The 17,422-nt window shown below is 40.5% G+C and overlaps 1 protein-coding gene across 3 annotated transcripts in view; it reads right to left on the reverse strand.

Annotated features, from left to right (window-relative positions):
- The window catches only part of LOC122657746 (probable manganese-transporting ATPase PDR2), a 49,026-nt gene extending 33,138 nt beyond the window's left edge, over positions 1-15,888 (reverse strand). Inside the window, exons 1-6 of one of the 3 annotated variants that reach the window (XM_043852537.1) lie at positions 15,701-15,821; positions 15,399-15,438; positions 15,051-15,307; positions 12,284-12,376; positions 11,101-11,306; positions 2,574-2,646 (exon numbers count right to left, since the gene is read on the reverse strand). In XM_043852537.1, coding sequence (XP_043708472.1) covers positions 2,574-2,646; positions 11,101-11,306; positions 12,284-12,376; positions 15,051-15,307; positions 15,399-15,408 — 639 coding nt within the window. In that variant the 5' untranslated portion in view covers positions 15,409-15,438; positions 15,701-15,821. Of the gene's footprint in view, positions 1-2,573; positions 2,647-11,100; positions 11,307-12,283; positions 12,377-15,050; positions 15,308-15,398; positions 15,439-15,700 lie in introns of all 3 variants that reach the window. The other 2 variants (XM_043852539.1, XM_043852538.1) reach the window with 2 other exon arrangements.
- Between the last annotated feature and the right edge of the window lie 1,534 nt (positions 15,889-17,422).

A 17,422-nucleotide genomic window follows, 5' to 3' on the forward strand; every position in this document is an offset into this window, starting at 1 on the left:
AGAAACTTACCATACTTGATCAAAATGTCACAGACGCCCCCAAACATTAAGCACAGTTAGTACCCAAAGGTGAAATATCCATTTTTACCCCTTAGTTATTTAAATAAAAGGACAAAACTGCCATTTCATCTTCTTCCCTAAATATCCATTTTACCCCTTAGTTATTTAAATAAAAGGACAAAACTGTCATTTCACCTTCTTCCCTCTATGGCTCCGGCTCCGGCTCCGGCAACCATCAGTACTGGTTTCGGTTCATTTTTGATAAGTTAAAATGAAAGATATAAGAGAAATGGAATTTCTCCAGATCTGCTTCATGAGGTCTTCGAAGACCAATGCTTTTAAGGTTTTGCAGAGACGGAGATCTGACAAATCTAGCGTCGTCTCATACACAGCACCCACATGATGATAACACCACAGAGTCGGTAATCAGTAATCGACGCCATTAGTTACCATCACCACCCATACCAGTAGCACCACCACCTGCAACACCATAACTTCCACTACCGGCACTGCTGCCATCGCCAGCAACATCTCCACCACCATAGCCTCCAACACTGCCATATCCACCGCCACCACCACCATAGTTGCCAGTACCACCAAAACCACTGCCTCCAGAACCACCATAGCTGCCCCCTCCACTTCCATAGCTGTTATCACCACCACTGCCGCCATAGCCTCCACCGCCATAGCCACCACCACCACCATAGCCGCTGCCACCACCTCCAAAGCCACCACCACCACTGCGGAATCCTCCTGCCCTATCTGTCGCATAGTTCACTCTTACCCTTCGGCCTTGAAGATCCTGCCCATCCAAAGCCTGAATGGTAGAAGACGCCTCCTCACTAGATGTGTAACTAACAAAAACAAAGCCAAAGCCAAAGCCTTCTGCCCGTTTCACGGTCCATGATTACTCTTGCTTCAATAACCTCCCCATAAGCAGTAAAGGCATCTCTCAAGCCTTGGTCATCAGTGTTATATGAAGGACCTCCAACAAAGAGTTTCGAAGATGACATGCATCTTATGGCTTGGAAAATAGAAGGATTTGACGCTGACAATTCAGCATTAACACGTCCGCTCACAGTCTGTTTAAGTACAATCCCCAATTTACTGATGAAAGCCATTGTCAGAACCTTCAAGAGGTTCACCGAGAGCTGCTTCTCTGCTTTCTCTTCTCCAAAAACCCTTGCTAGGTTTTCTAGGTTTGAGAGGGATTGTGTGAGAATTACCATAGCAGCAACGGGGAAAAAATTGCAGCGGCTGATTAGCCTGATTAGCCACGGCAGTGGGGTGGGGGTGGGGGAAAAAATTGCAGCGGCGGTGGGTTATGGGAAAACAAAGGAGGTGGGTCCTGAGACTTCTAGCCGGAGAGAAGGGGAGTAAGAGAGAGAGAGAGAGTTGTAGATGCAATCCTCGACATTGTTGAGGTGCAAAACAGTTTCAGTCGTCGCACGGAGACGGGGTTGCAGGGGAGCAAGAAAAGGAGGGTTGGAGGGGGTGGCGGTGGTGGTGGTGGTGGTGGCGGCGGCGGCGGAAGAAACAGCAGAAGGAGAAGAAGGAGAAGAAGGAGAAGAAGAAGGGCAGAAAATGGGTTTCACAGGTAAGGGTAATTTCGCCATTTAAAAAGAGTTAACAGACACTTAACTGCAGAGACTAACGGAGTGGACTAAATTGAAACAAATTCATAAAAATAGGGGGTGTCTGTGATATTTTGACCAAGTATGGTAAGTTTCTGAGATATTGGATATTGACAAGAAATGTAAAACTAGGTTCAGACAAGAAATGTAAAACTATGTCAGATCAAAGTTTAACTTGCACAAGTCAACCTGGTTTGTCCAAACTTGAAATGTTAAGATATGAGTCATATGACAAATAATAGTTTTGTTTTAAGTTAGAAAATGATTGCTAGCTAAGCTGGTAAAACCTTTATGCTGATAAGGTTCAGAGATGATTTCAGATCTTGAAAATAATATATTAGTATTACTATTCTTAATATATGTAACTATTCTTTTGTGATAATTTATAAAGAAATATGATATTCAACAAAGAAAAACCAGGTTGGACACAGCAACCCAGATAGAAACCAGGTCTGACATGGACAAATGACCTCCTCCAAATCCAGGTTTGGACTAGGTCGGGATTGGACAGGTGTAGAAAGCAGGTTGTACAAACCAGACCCAGATTTGTCCAAACTCTGCCACCCTAAGAGCAAATATGTGCATTGTGCATATTGGTGTGACCACTGATACTCCATCTTTCAGGGGCTGAATTCGAGTGCAATTCATTCTAAGTTATTTAAGAAATACAAATAATGGTCAGACCCAATTTGAACAATCCAACCGCCCAAAGGGGTCAGTCTGTTGACTGGTCCACAGTTCCCAACAACCCACTAGTCAAAAAGGTTGGGATGGCCATTGGGAACCAATAATGTCATCCCAAACAATCCGGTAACCCAGCACAACAATCCCTCATAAGTCAAAACACTGCTGAAAACACTTATTTGCTACCCTAAAAGTTCTTTTTCCTTTTTTTTTTTGGGGGGAAGGTGGGGGTAGAAGCTTCAGACAATGACAAACCTGAAACACAAAAAAAGGCTCCATGCAGTGTTCTTTCATTAACTTCCGGAACGTGGGCTGTGGGTATTCAAATCTGTAAAAACAAAAAAGGTCTAGTAAATGACAAAAATATTAGCCATTAAAGAATTATCACATTTATAAATTAAAGATCCCACAAACTCAGTCCAAGAAAAAATTTGGCAGCATAGGACTTCTATTCCTTATTAATCGCTAAAACTGCGTGAAATAAAATAGATGAAGTTAGGTGCAGAGGCAAAATATTTTCAGGTTTACAAGCTATAAATAAATAAATAAAGAGAAAAGCCGAGGGGACAGCTACAAGCAAAACAATGTCTGCTATTGTCCATCTCCTCGAGTGTATCAATAGTGCATTCTTCTCAGCATGTACTCTGATAAACTCTAGTTCAGAGGTCATACACGAACTTTGGAAGTATTGGCAAGTAAGGTAAGTTGGAAACCAAATTCTAGTCGAAGAAGGGTGCATAAGACATGCATTTGCCAATGATTGGTACATGAACTGGTACAATTGTTCTAGCTCTGAACGACAGTTCCACCCCCACCCAAGAAGACAAGTCCAAGGTCATGATAATTACACATTTTGTCAATTTGCATTGTCCAAGCAGCAATCAAGAATAAAGAATAACCCAATAAATTTGCTCGTCTATTAATTCTCAAATATATATCTATTGGGTTCCTCGAATAAAAGAGAACCGACCCCTTTTCCCAGTCAAAGCCAGTCTGGAATTTAACAACTACTAATTAAAATCTAGTATATTTAATGTAGAAGGGATTCAATTAAGAACCACTCTACAGTAAGAACGTTAATAGTTGCAGCAGATCATCAATAATGGAATCAAATCAGATTTAGGAGGTAAACACCAAAATAGAAAGTAACAAATACCAGGCAAATCAGTAGTGAGAATGGGCTCTAAGATTGATTGAGTGGAGTAGGCAATGAGGAGAATCTTTGCAGAAAGTTTGGTTCAGTTCTGATGGGCAGAAGTGGAGATATTGGTGCTGTAGAACAATCCAGTCAATAGAATAGGCCAGAACTGGGATCAAGTGGGTTAGTGGTGTGGATCTATGCTCCAAAACCCAGCAGATTTTGATAGAGGAATGTGGAGATATGCAGCTGCAGCCATGAAGTTGCAGCAGGAACTGGGGGCAGAACTGAATCCACAAGGTGTGAATAACCTCCTTATGTTGATCAGCAACAGCAGCTGCACTTCAATTGATGGTAGGTTGACCCAAGTCTTCAAAGGGTATCTTCACAATAGTTTATTGCAGTCACAGAAACAGCACAGCAGTGTATATCAAACAGGGAAGGGAGGAGAAGAGAAGATAGAAGAAGGGGGTAGGGGATGGGCTTTCTCAGCCCTGGGACTCTCACCCACAGCTATCCCAGCTGTTGAACAGGGGTTTTACTCCTATAATCCAGTGCAAGAATGCCTCAAAACTTCATTCATTAATTTTGCGTCAATCAATTACAATAGCTGCTTTTATATAGACTGAGGCTAGGCTACAAAAATAGAAAGTAAAACTTAGCAACTGTTTGGAAAATCATAGTTGTCAAGGCACGTCCAGGCGGAAATGTAGGCACTAAGTGGGGCTACGCTTACCATGAGTCATGAATGGCGGTCACTTTGACCATCTAGGCGTCGCCAAGGCCGTTAAAGTGACGCCTTGGTGCGCCATATGGTCAAATTGACTGCCATTCATGACTCATGGTTTTGTTTTTTGATTTTTTTAATTCATTTTATTTTATTCTTTTTGTTTGATTTTTATTGGTTTGTGTATAAGGATTTTAATGTACGCTGCTACATGGGATAAATAAGATTTAAAACTAAAAACTTAAAAGTCTAAACTCTCAAAAGTAAACAGTAAAATCCCTAAAACTTAGAAACTAAAACCCTCGAATCCTCGACTCCTCTCTGGCCTCTGCGCAACTGCAAGTCTGCAACTCGACTCTTTGTCTCTTCCAGTTCTGGCAAGGAGGCAACAGCAACTCGACTCTTCCGGCAAGGTAAGCCCCTACTCCGGTACTCCCTAGTCTTCTTCTTCTTCTACTTCTCTGTAACTCTGTTTTCCTCTTCTTCTTTTTTTAATTTTAACGCCTGCTACTGCTTCCCCCCCCCCCCCCAACAGCAACTCGACTCTTCTAGCAAGGTAAGTCCCTACTCCGGTACTCCTTAGTCTTCTTCTTCTCTATTCGAGTGTTTTCTTTTTTTTTTCTTTTTTTTTAACGCCTGCTTCTCTGTTTGTTTTTTTTTTTATTTTAACGCCTGCTGCAGCCTGCTTCTTCTCTCTTTTTTTTTGCTTGGTAAATGGTAACTTCGATGCTTCTTTTGCTTCTTCTTCTCTGTACTCTGTAAAGCCTACTGCTGCTGCTGCTTTTTTTTTTTTTTTTACTTGATTTACTGCTGCCTGCTTCTTCCTGGTTAAGGTATGTTATGCAACTATGTCTTTTATGAAATGATGATAATAGTTAGTCTTTTATCTAGGACTTAGTGATTACTGATTAGTGATTAACTGATTACTAAATAAGAGAATGTTGATTAGTCATTTGTGCTGTCTTTTAGTTTCTAATTAATTTATGATGTTTGATTATTCTGAATTTTTATGTATCATGTATGATTTTTCATTTTGATGACTTGAGGTCGCTTAAATTTAATTTTTAATGATATAAGGAATGATACTATGATGCATCATGCCATCATGTATTGAATGTTTGGGGGGGGGGGGGGGGGAGGGGGAAAACTAACACTAGACCGCCTTTACCGCTTAGGCGGCCACTTTACCGCCTAAGCGCTGAGACAGGCCTCCACCGTCTTGGTTTTTAGCAATGCTTTTTCAGACATCAAAACAAATGAATATTTTACCGCTCATTTGGTTTTTAGCAATGCTTTATCATATTAAGATTTATGGAATTTTTAGATTTGAGAAAAACCCCAGCATTAGAAAGTTAAAAATTGCACCTACCGCCGAAAATCCAGTTTTTGTTCTTGAACTGGAGAGTTAACTTTTTATCCTTTTGGAATTTATTTTTTAACTATTTTTATTGGATTCAAATAGGGGGTAGCTGATTATTTTAACTTTTTATCCTTTTGGAATTTGATTTTTTAACTATTTTTATTGGATTCAAATAGGGGGTAGCTGATTATTTATGATTAATATCTTAAGTAAATAAAAACAGTTACTTAAATGATATTTTGTATAAATACGTGCATGTCCTGGTTTCAAGCCATGTTTCCTCAAGTTTCGATGGGGATAAGTGAATTTATATAAGTGTTCATGTCGAAACTTGAGAAATTACCGAAATATGGTCGAAACCAGTCGAAGCTTGGTATTTTTAAACTCCCCTAAGGTTTTGTCTCGGTCAACTACGATACAGAGACTTAGTTCCATGATCAAACTAGACCTCGTTTTAACCCTACAGAGTTTCTTCTACAACCCCAGCCAGATTAAAGGCATCAACCAAACCTTTCTATGCCTCGTCCCTAAGAAGAAGAATGTGCTCCTTTTAATCTAGCTTCTGGCCCATATCCCTTTGCAACCTTCTGTACATGTTTATTGCCAAAATCCTTGCAAACTGCCTCAAGCTGGTGGTTGACTCCTTAGTCAGTGCAAACCAATCAGCCTTCATTCCTAGCAGGTCCATCACCGATAAGTGATAACATTCTCCTCTGCTCTGAGCTTGTTAGAGGCTTTGACAAGAAATCTCATCTCCTTGTTGCCCTTATGAAAATTGACCTTCACAAAGCCTTTGATTCCAAATCATGGGACTTCATCATCACTGTCTTCCCTAATATATCCTTTCCTCCTATTTTCATCAGCTGGTTTTACCATTGCGTTTCTTCTCCCCGCTTCTCAATTTTGGTCATTGGTAGTCCCGCCGAGTTCTTCTCTTCCTCTGTTGGCATTCGCTAGGGCTGTCCCCTCTCCCATTACCTCTTTATCTCTAGAAGTTCTTTCCAGATGCATCCAATCTAGCATGGACCAGCTTCTCATCACCCCTATGTCCATATGTAAATCTCTTAAGATCTCGCATTTGGCCTTTACCAACAATCTCGTGATCTTCTCTAAAGCTGACTTCCCTTCAGTTCAGTCCATTTTGTCTTGTTTGAACCTCTTTCAAATTATGGCTGGTCCCCACACCACCTGCTCCAACCCCCCCCCCTCTTCCTTGTTGGGGTTGGTGAGGCTAATTCGTTTTTCTTTAGAGAGATGAAGGGGTTCCCCGTGGGCCGTCTTTCGGTTAAGTATTTGACCTTACCTTTGATCCCCTCCAGGTTGACTGCCCATCATTGTTCCCCTATCCTGGATTGCCTTCGCAAAAGGCTTCAACCTTGGAAAGGGAAGCTTCTCACTTATGTCAGCCGCCTTGAGATGATAAGATCTGTTCTTCAGTCCTCTTACATCTACTGGTCCGGTTTTTGGCTTCCTCAGTCCACTATTTCGAAGTTGGAATAATGTAGTTCTAGATAGGGTAAAGCCCAACTAGAAGCCAATTAAACTAGGGCCAATAACAAGGAACAAAGGAGCTGCTGGTTCTGCAGTTTCAGTAGGACAGAATTGCAGTTTTAGGTCAAATCTAGGGCTTAGGTTAGGATAATGGAAGGGGGGCTTAGGGGGTATGGCTAGGCAGGTTTATAGGACTCTAATAATGTAGGTATTATAGAGTTTTAAGTGTTTTGAAAATTCTGTAAAACTGGACAGCAAGATCTAGGGTTTAATGGAGTTAGGGTTTATAGGATTCAAACAAAAAATAAAGGGGATCAATTGGGGGAAAGGATTAGAGGGTTAGAAGAAGAAATTGGGTGTCAAACTTACTGGAGATTCCACTGGCAGCAACTTAAATAGATGTGAAGGATAGAACCACCTTCGAATTGAAGAAGATCCTCCCAGCCGTCACAGCGTAAAGAGTCAACCGGATTCCACCAGTCCCTTTCCACCTTGATAGAACCACAAGGATGCACATTCAACAGAGCAACACTCAACAGAGCAGGGCAGCAACTATGGCAGCAAACAAAAAGCTTTTCATTAATCAAATTCGTGTTCAAGGCTTTGCCCCCTTACAACCTTATATAAAAGACTCAAAAATAGACTTCTACTCTAAAAAGGAAAGGCCTAACCCAATCCCTAACCTATTAGGTAACTTAAACTGACTAGGAAACTAAAATAGACTCAAAATAGAGTCCTAATGACTTAAAAACAACTTAAACTACTTAAAATAAAGAAGATTCCCTACTAGGCAATAGGATCACTTCACTTAAATTAGACCAATTGAACCAATTGGATGCAACCAATTTAAACCGGTTCAATTAAAAACATAAAAATAGACTAAATATTGGGCTAATCCCGTATGCAACCTATGTACCCCTCTTTTAGGCCCATAAAAGTGGCCTATTACATAGAAAACCCATGGGATCAAAGGCCCAACATACATATAACCCAACCCTAGACTTATTTCTAAAGAAATAAATCCATTTCGGTGACGAATCTGCATCAACTCTCCCCAACTTGAAAAAATTCGTCCTCGAATTTTGCATTGATGAGGGGGAAACAACATATGCGTAGCAACTTCAATCATTCCCAAACAAAATTCTAGTGATGTAGGAACATTAGGGATGAAATCTTCAAGGCGTGGAGCTTTCTCTTCAAAGACCCATGGTGGCATAACAAACTCTATGTGTTCGACCTTTGAATCAATATCAACTATGTATGTTGTGTTCATAGAGTCTTCAACGTTGATAACCTTCTCATCTAAAACTTGAGGCACAAGCTGTACCTCTTAAAGAACAACATCTTGAATGCCAACGATTTCCCGTGGAGTGCCGTCAACCACCTCTTCATCTTCTGCTGTTTTAGCTTTGTCTACTTTGTTTTCTTCAACATTGACTGCTTTAGTAGAATCTTCTGTTGGCGCATCAGCCGTTGGTGAAACTTCAAACACAGTCGATGCCACTTGCATTTGAGTTGACATGTTTGGCAGTCCCTGTGGTTGTACAGTCGATGTGGTCACCTTTGGTTGTAACCCTTTTAGAGTAAACAAACGGTATAGACGGTGTCGATGAGGTAGAACACACGAGTTGTTTTCAGGTTCAATCTAACCTTGTCGCTCATCCAACCAATTACAACCTACTGCAATAACGCTCCTTGGAGATGGTACCGGCTTACACCAAGCACCGTCAGAGTATGAGGAACACTCAAATTCAACAAAGACTTGACCTATAGGCATGATGCAAATCTCTCCTGACTGGGACAACATATCCACCACAGATTGTGAAATAATGTTGTTACGTCGCCTCTCATCAACAACTAATATGGTTGTGCTCCCATTGGGTAGACGAACTCGGGTCTTGAAAACGAAGGGAGGTGGGTCTTTCGAGGCTTGGTTGGAGCTTCCCTCCGCCATAGCTTTGATACCAAAATAATGTAGTTCTAGATAGGGTAAAGCCCTACTAGAAGCCAATTAAACTAGGACCAATAACAAAGAACAAAGGGGCTGCTGGTTCTGCAGCTTCAGTAGAACAGAATTGCAGTTTTAGGTCAAATCTAGGGCTTAGGTTAGGATAATGAAAGGGGGGCTTAGGGGGTATGGCTAGGCAGGTTTATAGGACTCTAATAATGTAGGTATTATAGAGTTTTAAGTGTTTTGAAAATTCTGTAAAACTGGACAGCAAGATCTAGGGTTTAATGGAGTTAGGGTTTATAGGATTCAAACAAAAAATAAAGGGGATCAATTGGGGTAAAAGATTAGAGGGTTAGAAGAAGAAATTAGGTGTCAAACTTACTGGAGACTCCACTGGCAGCAGCTTGAATAGATGTGAAGGATAGAACCACCTTCGAATTGAAGAAGATCCTCCCAGCCGTCACGGTGTAACGAGTCAACCGGATTCCACCAGTCCCTTTCCACCTTGATAGAACCACAAGGATGCACACTCAGCAGAGCAACACTCAACAGAGCGGGCAAGCAACTATGGCGACAAACAAAAAGCTTTTCATTAATCAAATTCGTGTTCAAGGCTTTGCCCCTTACAACCTTATATAAAAGACTCAAAAATAGACTTCTACTCTAAAAAGGAAAGGCCTAACCCAATCCCTAACCTATTAGGTAACTTAAACTGACTAGGAAACTAAAATAGACTCAAAATAGAGTCCTAATGACTTAAAAACAACTTAAACTACTTAAAATAAAGAAGATTCCCTACTATCCAATAGGATCACTTCACTTAAATTAGACCAATTGAACCAATTGGATGCAACCAATTTAAACCGGTTCAATTAAAAACATAAAAATAGACTAAATATTGGGCTAATCCCGTATGCAACCTATGTACCCCTCTTTTAGGCCCATAAAAGTGGCCTATTACATAGAAAACCCATGGGATCAAAGGCCCAACATACATATAACCCAACCCTAGACTTATTTCTAAAGAAATAAATCCATTTCGGTGACGAATCTGCATCATGGAATCCCTCATATGTGCTTTTCTTTGGAAGGGATGTGATACCTCCAGATTTCTCCATGCTGTCAGTTGGTGCTCTGTTTGTCTTCCCAAAGATGAAGGAGGCCTGGGCTTGAGAAGAATCAAATATGTCAATCATGCTAGTATTACTAAGTTGATTCGGATGGCTCTTACCCCCCTCTCTTCTCCCCTTTTGACCACTATCGGGAGTGTTTTGTCAAGCATCGCTAGAAGGCCTAGTGGCCTACCACTTATTGTTTTCTGTTCTGCTTCCTCGTCGGGGGTCTCTTTAGTGCCAAGTTGGCTCAGGACCTTATCAAGGCTCAAGGTAGCACTAAATTCTGGTGTAATTTGGTCTGGTTCAAAAGCCACACCACAACTTCACTGGCTGCCTCTCTATGCAGTCTTTTCTCATCCGCCGTCAGATTCTAGTCTCCCCCCAATGCTACCTATGCTGGAATGCCTCTTAAGGTGTGGATCACCTATTCTTTTACTGCCCCTTCTCTTCTGTAGATTGGAATCACTTGCTGACCAAATGTTGGCCTAGGAGAAGAAGAATTCTGCCCATCGAGAGAGAATGGATCTAGGTTGACATGACCTTTACAGGAAAATCCTGTTGCAATCCACTGGGGAAATTAGCTTTTGGAACTACTATCTCCCATATCTGGTTTGAGCGTAACCTTAGGAGGTGGACCTCAAAGTCTAGATCCTTTCAGCAGATTTGGAACTCCATCATCTTTGAAGTCAAATCTAAGATTTCTGGGTCTCCTGGCCAATCTGTTGGCTCCCCTAGAAATAGGCTTATTGTAAATTCCTGGGGCCTCTCCCCCTATGTGAAGGCTGGGTTTTGCTTTTGTATATTCATTCTTCTCTTCTTTGGTAATGAATTTTTATTCACCCAAAAAAAATCCAAGATTTAAGGAGACCTTAAACTGCAATAAAATAGTTTAAGAAAATTTCCACCTATCAGGAAAAAATAAAAACCTAGTATATCTAACAATAATCAATATTTGACTGAGTCTAGCAATAGAAAAATAAACAGTGCAAAGAGAACATACACATTCCGACCCCACTTCTCAGTGGCTGCAGCCGCTTTAGCTTCTGACCCATAGCCTGTACTTTTGAGGTAGTATCGAAATGTTTCTTTTGAAGGGTAAGGAAGCTTGCAAAAGGTCTCCCTCTCCTTTGAAAAAATGAAGCATTGCTTTCTGAAATCAAAATAAATTTCTTCCGCATCCAAAGGAGTTGATGATGAACCTGACAACTGTCCAGAGCCAGAGGAGATTAATTTATCCAGCAGAGAAACAAACTGAGCACCAGTATCATCAAACGAAATCATGAAAACTAAAATTATTGAAACTTGTTCGAGATAGAAACTTAAGCAGGCAAAGCAGGAAGAACTATATCCAATGTTCATAATCCAATAAGTAAAGATCATTCAACAAAAAAGGCTATTTCAAAAAAAATAATTCAAGTCTGTGCACAAGTTCGATGAAAATACTGTATGATAATGATAAAAACAGGGCAGTAGAAATAAAAAAATCCAAGGGAGAAAAAAAAATGAAAAGCAAGAATGTCATTACTAATTTAACATAGCCACAGCTTCACAAATCCTATTTCAGGCCCTGCAACTGGCTCCTAGTTGTTGCAGCCCATAACTTTTTAGCCCTTTCCCTCTTGCATTTAATGATGGCTTCTCACTATGTGAATAACTGAGTATGTGGACCCTTTCAGTGTATAACTGAAGGTTGCTTTTGTCATTCCAGAAATTGTAGGTCCCCCCCCCACTCCCCAATATAACACTCCTCACCTTTCTCATCTTGAATAAATTTCTATTTTATCTAGGCATTAAGTAATTTGGATAAGCTTCTATACTACGAGTACACATAGGTTCTTTCCGTACCCTCTTATTCTTTATCTTAATATAGCACTTCTTATGCTGCCAATTCTGTAGGGGGGCAAATAAATTAAGAGCATTATATCTAATAGACATCTCCCAATATATTAGGCAAAACTAAAGGTCCATCCCGATTAAAATGTCAGCCAACTTGAGGCTAAATCTCCACACAAGCAATGGCAACAATCACCCCGAAACAAAGATTCAACCAACAAACTATCACTCGTCACCCACAAAATGATACACATCAGAAGTCAAGCTCACAGTTATGCCCCAACACCCCCTCCCCCCGATTATTGGAAACATGAAAATCATGATTTCAAAAATGGAAAAGGCAAACTTACTGTTCTACGAAAATGAAGTGGCACAACTTCTTTAGAACCAGAGAACTTTGATGGAATTATTTTGCATGCATCTGCATGGTAAATATCTTTCACCTGAAAAATCAAAACAGGAAACAACTACATCACGAAATTGCTGCAACAAACTGTGTAAACAAATTTACAGGCTATCCACCTAAAGTGGACAGAAATAAGCATATGCCAAGTCCCCCCACTCCCCAATTCATTCAATAAGACAACCAAATGAAATGAAATGAAATGGAGTGCCTGGGCAAGGACAAATCTAGATGAAATTATGCAAACAAATCAAATGAAGAAAATTATCAAGCTACTCATGGCTACTTGGAATAAAGAACAATCCTGGAAAGTATGATCACAGAGGGAAAGTTTCTGTCAGTTAGCACTCTCACAGAAACCTCTAGCAGTCTAGATCAATACTCAGAGGAAGACCATTTCTCAAGAAAAAAAAGACAAGCAAACCTTATGACTGATATATAGTAGCCGCAGGACAAAAGAATTAAAAGGGACAACCTGGACAGAATGTGTATTTAACTGAAAGCTTGAAACTTTTTATTTGAATGGGGATGATTTGATACTATTACCCTTTATTTTGCTTAGGGAACTTTTCCCATTGTCTACAAAGGGCCATTACCCAGTGCTGGTCCGGCCTATGCAGGGTCCTGGGTGGGGTGAGTTTGGAGACAGTCCTAACTTTTGGTATTTTTTACGCAAAGTGCAACTTGCAAGACTCGAACCCGGGCAATAGCCCCGGCAGCCTGAACTTTTACCGTTACTATTCATGCAAAGGTTTCCCTGCTTTGATGACCCAAATATCTTCCACGTGACAATTTTGGGTTCCACCTAGTTATGACTATGCATGGGATCCACCAGTTTTACAAAACAACCAAGGCAAGGCCCTATGGTTTTTCAAGCACCAAACTTGACCCTAAACAAAGAGGTCGCAGCACATCCTATCCATTAGAGTCGCGCTGGGATGATACACCGGTTTAACCTGCTCTATTGCCTTCCTTAACCGATTTCTAACGCCAATCCTAATACCCTATTTAAGTATTGACAATCTACCTACAACATCATAAGAAGAATGGAAGTCACTTATAAGTTTCTTAAGGTAAACAAAATGGGACTTTTACAAGTCAAGATGGTAAGGAATGGGACTTTGGTCTTTCTCTCTTTCGCTTACCAGATCCATCACTAACTTATTAAGGCTTATATAAAACCATAACAAATTGAGTTTCCACATATTAGCCGTAGCATCCAGTTAAAATGAATTAAAAAAGTGAGAGTTTTGCCTACATAGAGCCTGTTTCCTTCATATTTCAGTGGACGGGCACCCTATCCTGTGAAGTGCGAACATCAACCTTGTGCCATTTCCCCCAGCTGAAGATCTTTGAAAGTCTCCGTAATTATTTGACATACACCCTCTAAAATAAGTTAATTGGCTGCACCCATTTTCTTGCACCCTTGTTGGGTTCTTTTGAAAGAACTAGCAAAGGTGGGCTACTTCTCTCTAGCTATGAGAGCTGAAACCAGTAAAAGAGCAAGTATGCCTTGTTCTATTGTTTAGATAGCCAAAATCTCTGACACATGGTAGCTCAGATGGGGCCCAAATTTTGTGGACAGGTAGATCCCAAGGTCCCACGCCTATATGTCAAGTTTCAGCCGAATTGGAGTTGGAAAAATGTCAAAGTAAAGCTTTTGAAAAAAAATGGACTATGGGAGGGTGCAAGCCAATACATGGACAGCTAAAAAATACAAGGATGCATGGCACTCAGACCAATCCCCAGATATTGATAGGTCGGAATTGCCACATCACCTTCAGCATGGAACAAAAGATGTGTTCCTTCAACAGATTCTTGGTGGGTACCTAGAAAAATACAAGGATGCATGGCATTCAAACCAATCCCCAGAATTCGATGGGCCGGAATTGCCACATCACCTTCAGCATGAGACAAAAGATGTGTTCCTTCAACAGATTTTTGGTGGGCACCTAGAAAACCTTTTTCCTTCAAAAAAGGGCGTACCCAGTGCCAAGGCTCTCGCCACTGCGGGGTCTGGGGAGGGTCATAATGTACGCAGCCTTACCCTTGCTTTCGCAAAGAGGCTGATTCCAGACTCGAACACGTGACTTGGTCACAATGGAGCAACCTTTACCATCCTTCAACAAGTAATATATGCATTCTAGAGGATCCCTACACTACTAAGTCATTCAGAATGATTGTATCATCCCCTTGAACACATTAACATACACAGTACAGTACTGCATCACAATTAGTCCTTTTCTACATCTACATCTAGGTAGAATTATGGTTTGAAGAATAAGGAGGTGGGGGAAAGCTTCCCATTGGCCTGCAGGTATATGAAGGTTGAGAACCGTTGAAGAGGGTTAGGAAATTTAAAAAAAAAAAAAAAAAAAAAAAAGGGAGGTGGGGGGGGGGGGGGAGGGGGAGTAGCAACTGTGCCCCTCTATATGTGCCCCTCTACAAATTATATCATATATTTTTTAATTTATTGCAGATTGCACCTGCCAATAGCCATTGGTATGCTCCTGCATTAGTGAGAGGTATATCAATACATGTACAGTCAGGACTGTATCCTTTTCCTTCCCTAAATATCTCTGAGTACAATGAAAAGCCAAGGGTATCAGCTAAGCGATCCCCTGGTCTACATTTTAACACACTATGTGCAAGCACACAACGGTACTAGAGAAATAAACTTTCTTTCCAAATAAGAAACTGAACCGATAGCATACCTTGCTGTACTGGACAAAACATCTAAAATCCACCGACCAAGCCGTGAAAAGCAACACCAAAATATGAATAGCGACCAGCCCACCAAAAACTATCACAGCATCTCCGAAATCTATGCTAGGAACGACGGTAAGAAGCCAACAAGCATAAAGAATGGCAAATGGCCACACATCCAAACGCCATAGCCCGTGTCTCTTCTTCAGCAAGTCAACCCACTCCACTACTTTCCCATCAATATGGATCCTTGACATCTCTCCCCCTGCGAGGAAGTTCAAAGCCAAATCATAATACAGAATAAGTCTCTTTACATTGATTATACTAAACCCCCAAAAAAAAAATTTACTACAGACCAGCAAACATTTGCCAGATCTTCAATGAAAAAACTCAATTCTGTAGAAAAATGTTCATCGCATACTTACCGTACAAAATCCCTAAGAATGAATTGGGAATCAAGAGATAACGCTGAAGAACTGACTGATAAACGAATGGGAATTAAAAGATGTCGCTAAAATACTACAAGAAAAATTAAACAGAAATTGTATTTTATTTTTTTTTTTAAAATGCTCCAAAGGAAGATCCACTAAACAGCAAAAAAAAAAAACTAATAAAATTAAGATATTTTTCTACAAAAAAAGGTCACAAAAGAAATTACTGTGAATAGCTCAGATTAGGCAATGAGTTCAACTGAGAAGATGATCAAGTTGGGTTGGAGCATGGATAATTTCGATCAATTGGAAAGCCACGTAAAAGGAAAAAATCGATCTCCAGTGACTCCAGTGACTCCAGTGCTCTGTTGATCTGTACGGCCGCTGCACCACCTCTTCAAGCAAACCTCCTTAAGATCACAACGACGTCGGGAGGTGGGACGGGTCTGAGAACATCCCACTTTTTTTTCATAGGAACTACTAAAAATGCCATCATCCCGTGAGACGGTCTTTTGAGCGTCAGATTGAAATCGATTTGTCCACCAGCATTCCATTCTGTGTCAAGCGTCAGATTAGAATCACTTCTTTATTAAATTTAGGGTAAATAGCATCTAAGGTACTTAAGGTTTTGACAAATTATAATTTAAATATCCAATGTTCACATATTATGTTTGAGATTAATACATTGGATCATAAGTAATCGAAATTTTTTTTATTTTTAATTTTACCCTTGCAAATAACTTTTTTATTTTTAATATAAAAACTTAATGGAGCCGACATCATTATCCCCTCTTTTTCTTCTTCTTGTCCTCCTCCTACAACCCCATCAGCCCCACTCCCTGCTACAACCAAACCCAAACCCACCCGCCCCTAACCCCTTTTGCAACCCAACCCACTACCACACCCTGCCCTCCCCGTCTTCCTCCTCCTCTGTTATTTACCCAACCCCCAACACATATTGCGATCTGAGCCTTGTTGCGACACCAAATAGAAGCTTATATGTATGTTTTAATTAAAGTATTTAATCGTTTTTGTGGATCCAGGATATGTACTAAGGAATGGGATTTTGATAGTATTTAATTACATGCCCTCGATTTCATAAACGACAATATTAATTAGTGGAGGATTAGTACATACTAAGTGTTATTATATGAGGATATTTTTGTGATTTGCTAATTAATTTAATTTAATAGATATGATGCAATTATTTAATTATCTATTTAAATTAAATAATTATTTATTTACTTTTCCCTTAAAATTCTGGTTCTTTAGTGATTAAAAGTACTGAGAATAGAAATTGGAAAGTCAAATGAAATTGGAGGAGAGAAAGAGAGAGAGAGACAGACACAGACAGAAACTCTCACAAAGAATTCAAGAGGGGCTCTAAACCTAAGGGGGGGTCATCCAAAAGAGCTTGGCCAAACCACTTTCTCTCTCTCTCTTGTCTCTTCTTGCTCTTTTGCTCTTGAGAGCTAAGGATTGGTGAAACCCTAATAATTTTTTATAGTTTTGAAGAGATCTAGTGTTGGCTTGGAGAACCTTGGTTGCACCAAGAAGGTTTAATAACGTCTTACCTGGTGTGTTCATTGGAGAAAAAACCATTAACTGGAGGAGGAGCAACACTTGAGGCCAGGGGTGTCAATTCAAGGCCTGGCTTGGCAGACCCGAATGAGCCCCGCTCGAGGCATCCCGACACGGTTAGTAATCGGATGGTCCTGGTGTGGGGTCCTAGCTTGTCGAGCACCCGACCGGACTGACCGATTCTAGGCCAAACCTAACCTGCCCGATTACAACCCGACCTTTTAACTTGTAAACTTCCCCTCCCCTTCCCTCTCCCGGTCTCCCCTATATAGTTGTGTCAAGAATATGTCTTCATGACCTCATGGAATTAAGGTTTGAAAAACAAGAAGACAAGGTTTAGGGATTGTAAGTTGTAACTACAGAGCTCA

Source organism: Telopea speciosissima, chromosome 4, assembly GCF_018873765.1.
Source record: "Telopea speciosissima isolate NSW1024214 ecotype Mountain lineage chromosome 4, Tspe_v1, whole genome shotgun sequence".
NCBI lineage: Eukaryota > Viridiplantae > Streptophyta > Magnoliopsida > Proteales > Proteaceae > Telopea > Telopea speciosissima.